Here is a 14,792-nt window from a genome sequence, read left to right as displayed (position 1 = left end):
TTGCAGTTATTGTAAGCCCAGGCTTCCAGTGGGCGTCTGTTCATCAAGCCACGCCATGTTGGAACGCACATTACATGAAGGTATCTTGCCTGGATGAATATCAGCACTTCACAGTATCTGCTGATCCTGATGGGCTAACCAGTTTAGTCTGCCGTCTTGATCGTTTTATTCCTAGGATGTTTTCTTGCATACATTCAGTGGCCAGAAGGAAATTCACAGCTATATCAGCGTACATGTATCTGCTGTCTATCGGGGTGTACAACTCCTTGTCTCTACATTCCGCCTCAACTATGGATACGACGGAATCACATCGCTTGGAAAGTCCTTTCTCAGTGAGTGCAAGCTAACTGGTCTGCACCGCAATTTATCTTCGCTTGCCCTCACATCTACCAGGGCAAGACTGTGCCATCCGAGGTGCTCAAGAACTTGCCACCAACGGACTCACGGGTGGCATTCGTAAGCTGTGGTTCACCCTTGTCAGCGATGAGACCTTTCACAGTATGTGGGAATGAGGGTGGGGGAAATGAGCACTGAAATTGTACGGGTTCACTTACAGCCTTGATGACACCTTCAGCAGCTTGCTCAATCGTCGTCGGGGCCTCGGCCATGCCGATCTGTTTGGCCACCCAGTTTCCAGGCTCGCTCTGGACAAGGCTATAGTGTCACATGGCAGTTAGAAAAGTAATCTCATCAATTGCACTCTTCTTCGAAACCTCGCAGGCACAAAAACGGCTACTCACCCAGGATGAATGACGAGGGTTGTCAGCCACTCCTGCGACAGATGGACGCCCATGGTGAGCCAGTTGAGCGTGGCCTTGGCCGCACCATAGCCCGGAAAGATAAAGGAGTGGATGTTCTTCATGTGCTCGATGGACCCCGAGGTGGACGAGATGACGGCGAAGCGGGGCGCGTCGGCCTTTTGCAGCAGCGGCTTGAAGGCCTGCAGCACCAGCAGCGGCGCGGCCGCGTTGACCTGGACGGACCAGCAGAGCTCGTCGGGACCCAGCTCCAGCAGCGGCTTGTTGCCCTCGGGCATGCCGCCCGCGTTGGCGATCAGCACGTCCAGGTGGTCGACGCCCGCGGCCTGGACGTCCTCCACGGCCTTGGCGGGGTCGGTCTTGGACGTGCTCTCAATGTACACCAGCAGGAGCTTGGAGCCCGAGGCCTTGGAGGCGGCTTCGAGGTCTGTCACGTCGGTCTTGGCGCTGCGCACGCTGCAGATGACGATGTGGTTGGGGCGGGAGAGGTAGGCTTTGGCCATGCCCAAACCGATGCCTATTGGACGGTCAGTTGAAGCTATCTTTCGAGGAGATGGGGAGATGGGGAGGGCAGTGCAACTTGCCCTTGTTGGCACCGGTGATAAGGACAGTGGTAGACTTGGACATTTTTTTCTTTTGGCGATTGAGAGCTGTGGGTGTGATGCTAGTGGGGTGGTTGTGAGAGTTGCGTAAGTCTAGGCGTAGATGTGAATTGCTTAATGTCTGTTCACACACAGATCAAGATTGGAGAGGGAAAGAAACTAGTCCTAGATAAAGGCAGTCTCCATCCAATAGATCAAAACATTCTGACAAATACAAATTTCGCAACAGCGATGTTTGCAGGCAGACATCGTAGAACAAAGAGCCGTCGCATGTTCGCGCTGTGCTCTATCTGCGCTAAGTCCGCACAGCTTCATGGCAGCAACCAGAAGCGGAAATCATGACGGATCAATTTGCGGAGGAAAAACAAAGGAGCGGGGTTAATCTCAGGTCCGCCGGCCTTCCAAGGGAGGTTACCCAGGCACAGTAGCTAAACTCCGCCAGCGGGCCGCTTCCCTGCAGCGCCGCAGCCCTACGCCTTTTATTGATGTTGGTGTTCAGCTTTGGGCTTGGCAGTGTTGGTTGGCCAAAAGTACGTATCTAGGTAGGTAAGGTGTGGTAAGTACCTTACCTAACTGGGCAAATTTTGGGTACTGTAGCCGTAGCCCGCCAACACACGGCTACCACCGCCCTCGACGGAATGGATGTAATCCCATGCAGGTCTATCCACATTCCGCATCGACCGCAGACAAGTAAGCTTATCCTGTTAGTGGCCGGGCGGGAATGTCCTCTTGATTAGGTAGCAAGCGGCTGAGGTTCGTAGCCGGAAGATTGTTGTCCAACCATCCTGGCCGTCGTCACACCAACACATCCCGCGCCGCGGCTTACTACTGCAGCGATCCGAGCTGACCACAGAATTGCAAGGGAGGGGTAATGCATTATTTGAAAGATTGAGGTTGAATAGAACGAGACAACCAAGCTAAAACTTGTCATCAAACAAGTAGCTATTCGGCACGGCAGACCCAAATCGGGACTTGATTGTCGGAATCGCAAAACAACAACAGTATGGCGCGATGTAGTCCCCGAGCAAGTTACCAATCACCTAACAGCAAGTCCCTTGCCAATTTACGTCTCCTGGGCAAGTTGAGAAGGTCGGTTAGCTCCCGTTTACTGACCAATTTTGCCCAGTCACGTCACTTGCAAACATCACTCTGCGGCGCGCGCCATTCTGCATTCACTGAACGGAGTTTTGGCATTCCTTGGCTAGGTCTCCTGTCATTGCACGATCGCACCGCCATTTTCGCTCGTAATGTTTTGTAGTTGGCATTCTTCTTCCACCTTAAAAAACCAAAGGAAAAAAAACAAAGCAGTGTATACACCCCACCCCAGCCTCAGTACGTCCCTCTGCCCTCGTACTCCTTCTTCAAGCTCCCCAAGTCCCCCGTCACCTTGGCGCCCTCCCCCGCCCCCGCCGAGCCCCCGACGTAGACGTCCTTGCAGTCCAGCAGAACCCAGAGCATGCGGCCGGGCAGGGTGCCGCCGCCCGTGACGTTCTTCCAGACGTGGGCGGTGGCGCGCTGCACGGCCACGTCGCCCTGGCGCAGGATGCGCTTCTGGCCCGAGTCGAGGCTCAGCTCGAACACGCCCTCGACCACGACGCCGTAGTCGATCGTCATCCCGCGGTGCAGCGGGGAGGCGGCGCCGGGGGCAAAGTCCATCATGCGGCAGACGGAGCCTGAGGTGTAGTGGAAGGGAGGCTGTTTGGGGAGGGGGGAGTCAGTGATTGCCAAATTTGCTATTTCTTCTGCTCGAGACTTTGGCGAGGACGGTGCTCTGGTCGTAGTAGTAGCTAGGTGCATAACTGGCAGGACGGGAAAGCTGGCGAGGATGGACTGCATACCTCTTGCGACAGCGCTTTTTGAACGTCGACGTCGCCGTTCAACTCTACTGGTGTCTCCTGCGTCGAGTACATGATGTTGGCAACCGCCTGCTTCTCCCCAATCACCCGGTGGTGGTTGCCATGGTCCGAGTGTAGAAAGACCGACTTGCCATCGTCGGCGTTGCCGGTGATGTGACGGAAGACTTGACGAAGGCCAGCTGCGGGGAAGCTGTCGACATAGTAGCCGTTGTTGATGGGGTCGTCACCAGTCATTGTTGGGAAAGGGGACCGAGTGGATAGGGCAAGCGGGAAGAACAAGTTGATCAGGACGAGAAACAGCGAAACAAAATCCAATAGCTACAGACTGTCTGGCAAACCTAGACTATGTTCATTATCAATAAACAAATGATTGCATTTCCTCCAGCCAACCAAAGACAATGACACGTCGCTCGTCATCCCAGATGCGTGGTGAGAGTGGTGCCGCCATCCAGAATCATGTTGCAGCCAGTGGCATAGCTCGCGCCGGGGCTGCAGAGGAACATGACGGCGTCGGCCACCTCCTCGGCCAGTGCAATCCTGCCCATCGGCACCGAGGTACGAATCGTCTGCTCCAGCTCGGGCACGTCCTGCAGCGCCCTGCGCACCATGGGGGTGTCGACCCAAGACGGGCAGACGCTGTTGACACGGATGCCGTGAGCGGCGTTATCAAGAGCTGCCGAGAGGTGCGTGAGTACTCGGAAGCTGTACCCGTGGGGCTTTGTGAGAGACACAGAGACAGAGAGAGGGGGTGGTGGCCGCGGCAAAACTTACCGGCGCTCTTGGTCAGGCCTAGCACCGCATGCTTGGCCGTCGTGTACTGGACCATCTTGGGCGTCGCAGCAAATGCCGCTGCAGATCCCAAGATGACGATGCAACCTCGGGTGGTTCCCCTACCGGGCGAGTCGCGCAACACTGGCACAGGATCCTGCGTCTTCATGAGCGCCGACACGGCCCGTGTGACGAGAAAGGTGCCTTTGACGTTGACTTGGAACATGGCCTCGAACTCCACGGGGCTGGCATCGGCGATCTCGTTGGCCAGCTTCACGCCAATCTAGATAACAGAGTCGAACAGGTGCGCATCTGCATGTCAGCAACAGGTATTGTAGGGGAAAAGGCGGAGAAAAAGACGATTTTCGAAAGAGACGGAGCAAGAAACCAGTCGGCCCCTTACCCCCGCGCTGTTGACGCAATAGTCAACCCGACCCAGCACACGCCGTGCGAAAGATACGGCCAACTCGACGGAACGCTCGTCTGCAACGTCGACCCTCGTGGCTTCTGCACACCCTAGGGCGTCCGCAGTACCGGCAGACCCCGCCTCAGCCCTGCATTCGGCAGCTAGGGACTCGGCGGCCTGCAGATCCACGTCAGCCACCACCAGGCCGCTGACGCCACGGCGTGCAAATGCCAACGCGCACGCCCTTCCGATACCGCTCGCTGGTTTTTTTTTTTTTACCCGGTTGTTAGTCAGTTTCCAGGGGACCAAAGCTTGACTTATCAGTGTGGGCGACGATTGTCGATTGTTGCACAGCTCGCGAGAGATGGACAAACCTCCAATCACAAACGCGGAACCCGTGGTGTTCATTGTTGATTGCTAGCTGCGCGGATTTTGCTGACTGCTTGTAACACGCGTAAAAGCGGTGGCACTGTGGGATAGAATGTGCCTTGGTCTGCAACGCCCTATGCAAGCGGGAGGCTCAAAGAGGAAGGAACTTGTATCGGTCGATATTGGCGATGATCAGAGCTGAGCTGTTGTGGCGAGGAAGATCGATTGATGTCGTTGATGTTGCAAGATGGAGAAAATCGAGGTCAGTGGATTCGGGCTAATTTATGCACCGCACCCTCGGACATTGTGTTCTTCCTCTTCGGCACTGGATTGTTAGCCAGGCCGAGGGCTCAGAAAATTAATTCCACTTGCGGATCGTGCATATCAGTACATGTTATGTGTTATCCAAGGTGCATATGGGCGATCGCAAGTGTTACTCGGCGCGCAGAGATACCGGCCTCGAGTAACATGTATTATGTTGGATGAATTTTGTCAGAGCTTGCAACTAGTCTGTCCGGCCGGACACACAGTGAACTGACTACGAGTACATCTGTTTTTGAGGAAGACTGATACCTAGTCTAGTAGCTAGCAAAGATATCCCCAAGAAGACGGGAATATTGATTCCTCCAAAGGAAAACACGGTGAGACACATCTTCGACTTCGAGCCCAGCTTGTGATGATATATGCCGACTTTCATTCTACCAAAGCCTCCTCGTACTAATGAAAAAAGTGTTCTACGCAGGTGCAGATACGCCGTCCAAACTAGACAAACAAACCTCAAACGCCAGCAATGGACAAGTCGTCTAAGTTCCGCGTCGTAATCGTAGGGGCTGGCCCCGTCGGCCTCTACATGGCCCACGCCATGGAGCGAGCCGACATTGACTACGTGCTGCTGGAGCGGCGCGCTACCGTCGCCAACCCCAACGGGCAGTTGCTGCTGGTCTGGCCGCACACGGCGCGGCTTTTCGACCAGATCGGCGTGTACCACGACCTCGCCAGGGAGAACATTCCCATGCACCGCAAGAAGCGTGTGTACGGCGTCGACGGCACGGTCACATCTTGGAACCGCTTCTGGCAGTTCATGGAGCCAAGGTGAGTGGACTGTGATTTTAGGGCAATTTGCAGTGCAAGTGTTGGGGCGCCGTTTCGATTGTTCTGACGCTAGACATTTGGCAAACAAAAGCCACGGCTACCCGTTCCTGGCTATGCTCCGCAGCCGCATCATCGACATGCTTCACGGTGCACTGCTGGGCAAAGATTCCAAGATCAGAAACAGCGTCGAAGTTGTCGGGATAGAGCCCCAGGCCGACGGCGTGCGCGTCCGTCTGGGCGACGGCAGTCTGGTAGAGGGCTCCATCGTCATCGGCACCGACGGTGTGCACAGCAAGACTCGCCAGCTCATGCAGAGGCTGTTGGCAGATGATGGCAGTGTCGAAAAGACCACACTACCAGGGCAGAGCCCCATGGTGGCGAGCTTCAACGGCATCTTTGGTCGCGCGTCCGTCGCTGACTTGGGAATCGAGCCCGGCACCTGGTTCGAGTCCCGGGGCGCGGGGGTCATCATCCAGGGGTTGGTCGGCGCCGAAGACGGCAAGATGACCTTTGCAACCATCAAGCCGCTGAACGCGGGCGAGCGCGCAGCAGCGGTGGCCAGCGGCGGCGGGCGGCGGCCACGGTACTCGGACGCCGACGCCGACGAGCACGCGGCCTCGATCCAGCACGTGCTCGTGTGCCCCGGCGTGACGTTTGGCGACGTGTGGGCGCGGGCGGACCGGGAGCTCTGCGTCATGGTGGACCAGGAGGAAGGGTTCGTGGAGCAGTGGTACCACGGCAGCGGGCGCGTGGTGCTGGTGGGCGACGCGGTGCACAAGAGCACGAGCGCCAACGGGCTCGGCATGACGTGCGGTGTGCACTCGGCCGCGGTGCTGGCCAACGGACTCCGGCGGCTGCTGGCCGAGCAACCGAGCCCCTCGGGGACGGCGCTGGCCGAGGTCTTTGCTCGCTACCAGGCCGAGCGGCAGGCAGAGGTCAGGCCGCTCTGGGACGACGGGCACGCCATGGTCCGCGGCGTCACCAGGAGGTTCTCCTGGGGCCCCTGGCTCTGGGAGAGGTTCGTGCTGCCGTGGTGGGACGTGGAGAGCTTGGCGTGGGGACTGCTGCCTTCTGTGTTTCTGGTCCGCAAGGGACAGCTGCTGTCGTATGTGCCGTTCATGGGGAAGCGGGGATGGGTACCGTGGGCTAATAATGCGACCATGTAATTCCAACCCATCAAGTGTAATGTTTGATTTGGTCTGGATGATGTCGGGATCCAGAGGACTTCAAATCAACGGGCGGGTCGGATGAGTCCAGCAGGGAATTAGTTTGCTAGATTCCCCCTTGGCCCTCAATTGGGGATATCGCTCTCTCTAGAAAATACTTGGCCTGCATGGCATCTTTTCCCCCTTTGTCTACATGTTAGGACCTGGTACGGCATTACAGTATTTCCGCTGTCCCGACATTTCTAATCACACATAAAGATCGATAAAGATCACCAAGGATCACCACTCAACCGCATGACATCGGAAAACAAGCCCCTAGAAATTTGTAATCCGCGCTCCAGGGTACACGCGGCCGTACCACAACGCCGGCCCGCTTTGCCTGTGCCACACTTTGCCCTTGATAACCCCGACACAGGCTGTGGTCCGGTAAGGCTAGGCAGGTCAGCTTTGCTCGCAGGGAATATTATAGGGTCGGGGTTTTCCCGTTCTCGTCCGCTCGTATAAGTCCGCTAACTCCTTCTGGAGCTCCGTACCGTAAACCGAAAGCCAATCACCGTTATGCATAATCCTGCAGATTATTTGTTCGATGACAGATTACTTGACCAGTTGCATGCCATCACAGGTAGCTGCAGACGGCAGGTGCAATGTATACAAGCTATCTCAAGCATTGTCGTAGTTGCGCAACCGCGTTTGTAAACATTTGCAAAATACTTAAAAATGTTTGAAACCGCATCCCGACACCCTCTGCTTCGCCCTAATATTTGGGGTCCAAGCAGCAGCAACAGATTTTGGACTCGGAACACCCACAATACCAGCCTGTCTAGATTCGCAAAAATGCATTTTCCGACCCAAATAGCTGGCAAGCCTGTTGGCCCGGTCGGATACGGCATGATGGGTGGGTACCTCCAGGCTACCTCTCAGCTCTTCCCCCCATACCCAAGGTTCCCGCGGAGCTAATCGCCTAATTTCCCATAGGTATCACGTACTGGAATCCCATGCCGTTTGAGGACGCCGAAAAGCCGCTCAAGGCAGCCCTCGACAACGGCGCCAACCTCTGGAACGGGGTGTGTACTTGGTCCATTTTTGTTGCCGCCCGCTAACTCCCAATCGCGCCCCCTCCCCCCTCCCCCTCAAGCAGCCTGAGCCGCACAGGAGTGCAAGCTGACCAAAGGCCTGGTTAGGGTACCCTGTACGGCCCGCCCGACCGCCACTCCCTACACCTCGTCAAGCACTACTTTGCCGCACACCCAAGCGACGCCTCCAAGGTGGTGCTCAGCGTCAAGGGTTGCTACGATGCCATGACCCAGACGGCCAACAATCGCCCGGAGCAGATTCGCGCCGAGGTCGACCGCTGCCTCTCCATCCTGGACGGCTGCAAAACAATTGACTTGTTCCAGTGCGCCCGCCAAAGCCCTGACACGCCCGTGGAGCAGCAGACGCGCACGCTGGCCGCCCTGATCAAAGAGGGCAAGATAGGCTCCTACGGCCTGTCCGAGTGCAGCCCCGAGACGATCCGCCGCGCCCACGCCGTGCACCCCGTCGGCGCCGTCGAGATTGAGCTCAGCGTCTTTTCTCGCCACGTGCTCGCCCCAGGAGGCGTGCGCGACACGTGCCGCGAGCTGGGCATCCCCGTCGTCGCCTACAGCCCGCTCGACCGGGGCTGGCTGACGGGCCAGATCAGGAAGCCCGAGGACGTGCCGGCGCACGTGCGCGTCTTTCCGCGCTTCCAGAGCCCCGCGTTTGAGCAAAACGTCAAGCTGGCAGAGGCCGTCGCGGCCGTGGCGGAGCGCAGGGGCGACACGAGCGCCCAGGTCGCGCTGGCTTGGGTCAGGGCCCAGGGCGCGCTGCCCATCCCCGGCGCCACCAGCGTCGAAAAGATCCTGGACAATACAAAGTTCATCACGCTTACCCAGCCTGAGCTGGAGGAGCTGCAAGTCGCCATCGACAAGACGGAGATTGTGGGAGAGCGCTTCCCAGAGGTGTACTGGTCTGGCTTGAACTTGTAATCTTCTCACGTCACCAGGAGAGCCTTTTGGGGCTCTGTTTGTAAACTATTGCCTTTTTGGGTATCTGTGGTCTGCGCCGAACTGCAGGATTCCGATGGTGCGCACACAGGAGGAATTGCGGGCGGCATACGGCTCGATACGAGTGAGGCCACACGAATGTGCCAGAAAGATAAACTATTATTTGTTAGTATACCGAATATATTCCCTTGCCTTGTCGTTAATTACCGGTTCTGGTCCAATAGACTTCCTTCTTTCAGCATCACAAGCAGGAACGGGTAGCGCCCTCAGCCGTTTCGCGCTTGACTCATCCATACACGCAAGCCTTCCGCCTGACAAGGATTATTCGAGGCGCCGTAGCCGAGGGCTTGGGGCGGAGCACAGTCTCACCTGAAGGCTTATCTACTGATCCTATGACTTTACTCAAGGCTAGCTGCCTGGTAACCTGTGCCTCTTCACTGACAGAAACACGACGGGTCTTACCGTTGAATGGTCAGCAGGTGGAAATTGGAAGGGAAATTCCGGAAGAAGGAGATCATGTTGGAACTGGGGCTGTGATATTGGAAGGCTAGGGCATGGAGACTCACTTGATTCGTGTCCTGAGCCTCGACCTGGAAAGCTATAAAAGGTGCCTTTGGTCTCTGTCTGCTTCGAGACGAGAACTGGTCAAAAGCAGCCAGACTGTCGACAAGAGCCTTCTTCATCACAGGTACGCACAGCAGCAAAACCTCAAGACATCACCAATTTCACAATGAAGTCCTTTTCCCTCCTGGCTTCGGCCGGTCTCGCGACCCTGGCCTCGCTACCCCTGACCATGGCCGGCGTCATCACCCCTTCGTACTTTGACAAGCACCCCTTGTCCCGCCGCCAGCTCTCCGACGCCCAGGTCCAGCGCGAACTGGGCCCGCAGCTCTCCCGCGGCGCCACCATCATCGGTCCCGGCGGGCCGGGGTGGGACGACGCCATTGAGCGGTTCGACAACGAATCGCGCCCGACCATCAGGCTGGTGGTGGTGCCGGCGGTCGAGTCGGATATCGCCACCGTCGTCAAGCTGGCCAACCGCTTCGGGATTCCTTTCCTGGTCAAGAACCGGGGCCACGCCCTGACCAACACGATCGGCAGGTTCCGCGGCATCCAGATCGACATGTCGCGCCTCACCACCATCACCATCCAGCCTGGCGAGCCGGCCGAGTCGGCTTGGTTCCAGGGTGGCGCGTGGGACAAGCAGGCCATCGAGTACCTCTGGGACCGTGGCTACGTCACCGTCACCGGCAGCTGCGACTGCGTGGGCATGATGGGGCCCGGTCTCGGTGGTGGACATGGACGCTACCAGGGGCTGTATGGGCTGATCAGCGACAACCTGATCAACATGAACGTGGTGCTGGCTGATGGCTCGGCCGTCAGGGTCAACGCAACCAGCAACCCTGACCTGTGGTGGTATGTTCCCCTTTTGCACTGCTCAACAACCAACTTCATAGACAATGCGTATTCTCTGTATGCCAAAGCTAACTGGACATGTAACAACTATAGGGGTATGCAAGGCGCTGGACACAACTTGGGAATCGTCACAAGCTTCCAGTCCAAGATCTACCCTCGCAAGATCGACACCTGGCACTACCACTCGTACACCTACACTCAGGACAAACTGGAAGCGGTCTTTGGGGCTCTCAACACGTTTCACGGCAACGGCGACGGCTCCACGCCCGTCTTGATGGGGCTCAACACTGGCGGGTTTTACATTGATCCTTCCGTCAGCCAGACCGAGGTAAGCTGACTGTGATCCTCTGCCTCATTCCCATTCATCTCATGCAATCCATCGACAAAGAAAATGCGCCCCGGCTGACACAATTTCCCCCACAGCCCGTCGTTTCCTGGGTCTTTGGCTACGCAGGCCCCGCCTCGGAGGCCGAAGCCCTCCTGGAGCCGTTCAGCCGCCTCGGGCCAGCAGCGGAGCAGAGCGGCGACGTGCCCTACCCCGGGGTGGCGACGGCCATGGGCACAGGCCAGGACCAGCCGCTCTGCCAGCCGGGCGACGCGCACGTGCAGGTGACGTCGCAGTTCAACGTGTACAACGCGACGGCCGAGCGGGCGCTGTACCAGCTCTTCAACCGCACCATCGCGGCGCACCCGCAGCTCGCCGACTCGGTCGCCTTTCACGAGGGCTACTCGACCGCCGCCGTGGACCGTGCCGACCCCAGCGCGTCGGCCGTCGCCTTTCGCGACCGCAAGCTGCTCATGTTCTTCGACGCGCGCCTCAAGCCCGCCGACGCCGCCGACCCCGAGGTCCTGGGCATGGCCAGGGAGTTTGGCCGCCAGGTCCGCCGCATCTGGAACGAGGGCGCCCCGGACCTCAAGCCCGCCACCTACGTCAACTATGCCGCCGGCGACGAGCCGCTCGAGTCCATGTACGGCTACGACGCGGCCCGGCTGCGGCGCCTGCGCAACATCAAGCGCAAGTATGACCCTCATGGCCGTTTTGTTTACTACAACCCCATTGCCTAAGGGATCCCTTGCGTAATTTGGTTGTGCGTGTATGAACAGATGTTTTTGTTCTCTTCTCCTTTACCTTTTGTTCTTTCTTTTTCCTTTATAATATGTATTTCAACTTGTTTTCCTTTGCTTCCTGTCGCTCGTTTGGTCCCTGGTGACCATCCATTTTCGAATAATTGTTTAGATTTACCTTTTGTAGAAGGAGAACCTGGTGCTCACACGCCGGGTTTCGATGTCAATTATTTTGTCTCAGAAGCGAGGGAATTTTCACCTGTGATTCGTGATCATATAGGTAGATTGCTTGACATGGTTCACTTGAAATATTTCCCCTCTTCCACTATATTAGCTACCTGAAATCCACAAATAATAGGAGGCTCTGATATGCATCATCTTGCAATCATAATCTGCAACGAATCTCCTATATTCTGTCACTACCCGGCCCCGCCATCCTCAGATCCGTCCAAGAGCTGGTACACAGACGAAATTGACTGCATCTGCCCTCAATTGTCAGTCTCGCTTCTCCACGTTTCTCGTCTCGTCTCAAGAGAACATGTTTGTATACTGTACTCGGAGAACAAGTTCAAGATATGCCGTGGTAAATACAACAGCTTTGTACTTCTCTTGTGGTCTAGTAGAGCTTTTGAACCTGAAAAGGACAAAACAGTGCACGCAGCAAGGCGAGGGTGACAGGGAATTTGAGGGGGGACGGCAAGCAGATATCAAAACTGCTTCATTGGAACCCAAGGATATGAAGATTTTATCACTAGACTAGACTGTCTATTGTGTATCCCAATGAGCCGACAAGGCCTCATCCCTGTGTGCCCACCAAGTTTTCCAACTTGAACCATCGAGTGAAAAGCCAGTCCTTTGGTACCAATTACGTCAGCACAGGCGTTCAACATTAATAAAACAAAAACTCGGCTAGTAAAAAGGGATCCTCCATATGAGTATATAGCGGAGGGAGAACGAGGCAGGGCGTAAATAATTGAGCGTGCTCACCCATATGGTTCGAGGGAAAAAGCTGTCCAGGGTCCAGATAAACCCCGTCGCGTTGCCGTGCCAGAACCAAGCAGGCAGCGACCGCCTCTGCACCATAGCCACAACGCCGCGGGCGTAGTCGTCTGGCGACATGGCGTCGGGCGTGCGGTTGACGTGGTCCTTGAACAGCTGCGCCAATGGTGCGTATACCGAGTCCTCGGGGAGTGTGCGGTTGTCTCGCACGTCGCTCTTGAGGATGTTGGTCGCGACTTCTCCCGAGATGATGTTGACAACATGTACGCTGTTGTAGTATTGTTGAGCACATGATTTTACCGAAAGAAAACCAGACACGAGGAGATGCTGGGACTGGAACGAAAAAGAAGTTAGGAAAAAGAAAAAAAAAACATACCCAAACGGCTTCATCTCCACACGAAGAGTGTTTCCCCAGTGGTGAAGGGCCGCCTTGGTGGCATTGTAGGATGCCCCAAACACATAAGGACACACGCCTCCGATCGAGCCGATGTTGACGATGACGCCGCGTGGGGCGGCAATTAGCATGCGGTGTAGGTGGTGCACCAGCCGCATGGGTCCAAAGACGTTGACGGCAAACATCTTCTCGACTTGCTTCACGTCCGTGTCGGCCGCTGTCATGGTGTAGCCTGGCGAGGTTGCGGTTTTGGTGGTGCAAAGAATCCATCCGTGGTTAGTGAGGCTGATTTAGGCAGGCGTGGCCGCGTAGGAATCATTACAGTTCGCTTGGTCAGGAATGATGGCTGTGCCGGGTGTGAACTAACTTACAGATACCTCTGAAGTCAAGCACACAGTAAGAAAGCTGTGAGCACAAAGACGTTTCCACCTAGCCGGCACCTCCCGTCCCCCTGAAGCCAGCAAACTCACGCGTTATTGACCAGCACGTCAAGGGTTCCGCCTGTGATTTCCTCCAACGTGCTCCTGAAAGGAATCATCTGATCCTCCTTGGTGACGTCGAGGTCAATGACATGGATTTTCGCATGTTCGAGGTGGGTTCGAGATTCGTGGGGTAGCAGGGTGGCGATGACGATGAAGCCGTTCTGAACAAAGTTGTTGGCCAACGCGTGGCCAATGCCTCCATCGCCGCAGCTGTTGGGTTTCAGTTTGTGTTTTTTTTTAACTCACTGGCCACGTCTCTGATGGATCAAGCGTAAATTTGCGGCTTCTTACCCGGTGATGAGAGCGAACTTTTCCTTTCCGGGACCCATGGTGGCGTATTGCAATCTTGCCGATGGGTACTTTTGGTGCGGCGGGAGGAGTCCTGTGCCGGGGTCCTTCAAGCCTTGATTTGTACCAAGTTTATTCTGCTATGATAATGCTCCTGGCAGCCTTTCAGCTTGGGCAAAGTTGAATCAATGGGCTGTAGCTAGCGTCCCAGTGATGCAAACGGTGGTGATGATGCAAAATAATCCGACATCGGAGTTAGTGGTTTCGAGTTGTCTTTTGCGGAATTTTCCCTACTTCCCCCCACTATGCTGACCACCCTCCCTCCCATACTTGTTCAAACGGAATCTTGCCTGGCTATCTTGACTCCCTTTTGGGTAATTTCTATTTTTGTGCAGGACGACTGTGCACACAGTATTCAATCTATCAAGTCCCTCGACCTGGCCATTTGTCTTGGCGGCGGGCGGGGGGAACCTTTTTCTTTGGCGTTAGCGTCGCACCATAATTTGTCCTCCTAGTGATCCGCGCCGCATGAGCGCCTTAAACCCGCAATGCACCTTGATCACCCCGGGTAGTAGATCTATCCGTCACCCCAAATGCACACACCCGCAATTCGAGTCTTGTCCGACACGCCTTCTAACACCTGGATGGCGCATGCTGACATTGAACTAGAACTAGGCTATCTTTCGATCCTCGATTCTTGAATCAAATGGCGGATTACAGTTAAGGGTGTGTACTTCTATTCCGTCTTACTATATGTCCATCCTGCACTTAATCAACTTCAACGGCCCGACCTTGGGCGCCATACACCCATGCCGTGGAATTGACGCGACCAGCATGGAAATCAGCTGACTGCAGATGTGGAAAGGCTCTAGAAATATGGAGCCCGGTTGGGAAACACGTGTTGGGAATTTTTGATATCACACCCCCTGGCAACACCACGCAAGGTTTATCAGCGTCTCAATAGCGTTGCCTGCAGCTGGCCAAGCTGAAATGGTCACACTCCAGCCTTGCGGCGCGGGCAAAAGTCTCGGACGGGCGGATAGCCGTTAACTCCGCAGCGTCCGCCTGAGCTGGGAGTGTGTGTATGGTTGTGAAACCTTCCCGGCA

The 14,792-nt window shown here is 56.1% G+C and overlaps 7 protein-coding genes across 7 annotated transcripts; 3 read left to right on the top strand and 4 right to left on the bottom strand.

The window, feature by feature from the left end:
• Nucleotides 1-28: 28 nt before the first annotated feature.
• Nucleotides 29-1,695, bottom strand: MGG_10910 (aflatoxin biosynthesis ketoreductase nor-1). The gene is made up of 4 exons (XM_003712263.1): nucleotides 1,343-1,695; nucleotides 741-1,275; nucleotides 555-654; nucleotides 29-461 (listed from the first exon to the last, which is right to left on the bottom strand). The coding sequence occupies exons 1-4, from the start codon at nucleotides 1,383-1,385 to the stop codon at nucleotides 387-389; spliced, it is 753 nt and encodes a 250-aa protein (XP_003712311.1). The 5' UTR covers nucleotides 1,386-1,695; the 3' UTR covers nucleotides 29-386.
• A 748-nt stretch (nucleotides 1,696-2,443) lies between these two features.
• MGG_12981 (cupin domain-containing protein) lies at nucleotides 2,444-3,511 on the bottom strand. The gene is made up of 2 exons (XM_003712262.1): nucleotides 3,199-3,511; nucleotides 2,444-3,055 (listed from the first exon to the last, which is right to left on the bottom strand). The coding sequence occupies exons 1-2, from the start codon at nucleotides 3,448-3,450 to the stop codon at nucleotides 2,690-2,692; spliced, it is 618 nt and encodes a 205-aa protein (XP_003712310.1). The 5' UTR covers nucleotides 3,451-3,511; the 3' UTR covers nucleotides 2,444-2,689.
• A 118-nt stretch (nucleotides 3,512-3,629) lies between these two features.
• Nucleotides 3,630-4,798, bottom strand: MGG_12982 (2-(R)-hydroxypropyl-CoM dehydrogenase; the record flags this gene model as incomplete). Its single annotated transcript, XM_003712261.1, has 4 exons — nucleotides 3,630-3,889; nucleotides 3,988-4,267; nucleotides 4,388-4,650; nucleotides 4,765-4,798. 4 exons carry the CDS (start codon nucleotides 4,796-4,798, stop codon nucleotides 3,630-3,632), a joined length of 837 nt encoding a protein of 278 aa, XP_003712309.1.
• MGG_15114 (uncharacterized protein) lies at nucleotides 4,724-7,064 on the top strand. The gene is made up of 3 exons (XM_003712260.1): nucleotides 4,724-5,400; nucleotides 5,502-5,851; nucleotides 5,943-7,064. The coding sequence occupies exons 2-3, from the start codon at nucleotides 5,550-5,552 to the stop codon at nucleotides 7,015-7,017; spliced, it is 1,377 nt and encodes a 458-aa protein (XP_003712308.1). The 5' UTR covers nucleotides 4,724-5,400; nucleotides 5,502-5,549; the 3' UTR covers nucleotides 7,018-7,064.
• A 537-nt stretch (nucleotides 7,065-7,601) lies between these two features.
• On the top strand, nucleotides 7,602-9,215 carry MGG_16813 (uncharacterized protein). The gene is made up of 3 exons (XM_003712259.1): nucleotides 7,602-7,912; nucleotides 7,993-8,081; nucleotides 8,199-9,215. Exons 1-3 carry the CDS (start codon nucleotides 7,735-7,737, stop codon nucleotides 9,021-9,023), a joined length of 1,092 nt encoding a protein of 363 aa, XP_003712307.1. The 5' UTR covers nucleotides 7,602-7,734; the 3' UTR covers nucleotides 9,024-9,215.
• On the top strand, nucleotides 9,136-11,918 carry MGG_16812 (uncharacterized protein). Its single transcript, XM_003712258.1, has 3 exons — nucleotides 9,136-10,457; nucleotides 10,551-10,785; nucleotides 10,881-11,918. Exons 1-3 carry the CDS (start codon nucleotides 9,772-9,774, stop codon nucleotides 11,520-11,522), a joined length of 1,563 nt encoding a protein of 520 aa, XP_003712306.1. The 5' UTR covers nucleotides 9,136-9,771; the 3' UTR covers nucleotides 11,523-11,918.
• MGG_12983 (uncharacterized protein) lies at nucleotides 11,701-13,886 on the bottom strand. Its single transcript, XM_003712257.1, has 6 exons — nucleotides 13,689-13,886; nucleotides 13,386-13,607; nucleotides 13,287-13,294; nucleotides 12,898-13,147; nucleotides 12,510-12,789; nucleotides 11,701-12,375 (listed from the first exon to the last, which is right to left on the bottom strand). Exons 1-6 carry the CDS (start codon nucleotides 13,724-13,726, stop codon nucleotides 12,319-12,321), a joined length of 855 nt encoding a protein of 284 aa, XP_003712305.1. The 5' UTR covers nucleotides 13,727-13,886; the 3' UTR covers nucleotides 11,701-12,318.
• Nucleotides 13,887-14,792: the final 906 nt, after the last annotated feature.

This window comes from Pyricularia oryzae, chromosome 3, assembly GCF_000002495.2.
Source record: "Pyricularia oryzae 70-15 chromosome 3, whole genome shotgun sequence".
Classification (NCBI taxonomy): Eukaryota; Fungi; Ascomycota; class Sordariomycetes; order Magnaporthales; family Pyriculariaceae; genus Pyricularia; species Pyricularia oryzae.
The sequence above is the reverse complement of the archived record's forward strand: the minus strand, read 5'-3'. Positions and strand labels throughout refer to the sequence as shown.

What these genes read in the sequence shown, in the direction of transcription:
- MGG_16813 (XM_003712259.1), top strand. Translation starts at nt 7,735, where the DNA reads ATGTTTGAAACCGCATCCCGACACCCTCTGCTTCGCCCTAATATTTGG. An exon ending in GGTCGGATACGGCATGATGG is followed by an intron (nt 7,913 to 7,992) that starts GTGGGTACCTCC and finishes AATTTCCCATAG; the next exon opens with GTATCACGTACTGGAATCCC. An exon ending in GCGCCAACCTCTGGAACGGG is followed by an intron (nt 8,082 to 8,198) that starts GTGTGTACTTGG and finishes AGGCCTGGTTAG; the next exon opens with GGTACCCTGTACGGCCCGCC.
- MGG_12981 (XM_003712262.1), bottom strand. Translation starts at nt 3,450, where the DNA reads ATGACTGGTGACGACCCCATCAACAACGGCTACTATGTCGACAGCTTC. An exon ending in AAAAAGCGCTGTCGCAAGAG is followed by an intron (nt 3,056 to 3,198) that starts GTATGCAGTCCA and finishes CTCCCCAAACAG; the next exon opens with CCTCCCTTCCACTACACCTC.
- MGG_12983 (XM_003712257.1), bottom strand. Translation starts at nt 13,726, where the DNA reads ATGGGTCCCGGAAAGGAAAAGTTCGCTCTCATCACCGG. An exon ending in GTGGAGATGAAGCCGTTTGG is followed by an intron (nt 12,790 to 12,897) that starts GTATGTTTTTTT and finishes ATACTACAACAG; the next exon opens with CGTACATGTTGTCAACATCA. An exon ending in TTTTCCCTCGAACCATATGG is followed by an intron (nt 12,376 to 12,509) that starts GTGAGCACGCTC and finishes TTGGTACCAAAG; the next exon opens with GACTGGCTTTTCACTCGATG.
- MGG_16812 (XM_003712258.1), top strand. Translation starts at nt 9,772, where the DNA reads ATGAAGTCCTTTTCCCTCCTGGCTTCGGCCGGTCTCGCGACCCTGGCC. An exon ending in AGCAACCCTGACCTGTGGTG is followed by an intron (nt 10,458 to 10,550) that starts GTATGTTCCCCT and finishes TAACAACTATAG; the next exon opens with GGGTATGCAAGGCGCTGGAC. An exon ending in CTTCCGTCAGCCAGACCGAG is followed by an intron (nt 10,786 to 10,880) that starts GTAAGCTGACTG and finishes TTTCCCCCACAG; the next exon opens with CCCGTCGTTTCCTGGGTCTT.
- MGG_15114 (XM_003712260.1), top strand. Translation starts at nt 5,550, where the DNA reads ATGGACAAGTCGTCTAAGTTCCGCGTCGTAATCGTAGGGGCTGGCCCC. An exon ending in TGGCAGTTCATGGAGCCAAG is followed by an intron (nt 5,852 to 5,942) that starts GTGAGTGGACTG and finishes GGCAAACAAAAG; the next exon opens with CCACGGCTACCCGTTCCTGG.
- MGG_10910 (XM_003712263.1), bottom strand. Translation starts at nt 1,385, where the DNA reads ATGTCCAAGTCTACCACTGTCCTTATCACCGGTGCCAACAAGG. An exon ending in TATCACCGGTGCCAACAAGG is followed by an intron (nt 1,276 to 1,342) that starts GCAAGTTGCACT and finishes ACCGTCCAATAG; the next exon opens with GCATCGGTTTGGGCATGGCC. An exon ending in ACCCTCGTCATTCATCCTGG is followed by an intron (nt 655 to 740) that starts GTGAGTAGCCGT and finishes GTGACACTATAG; the next exon opens with CCTTGTCCAGAGCGAGCCTG.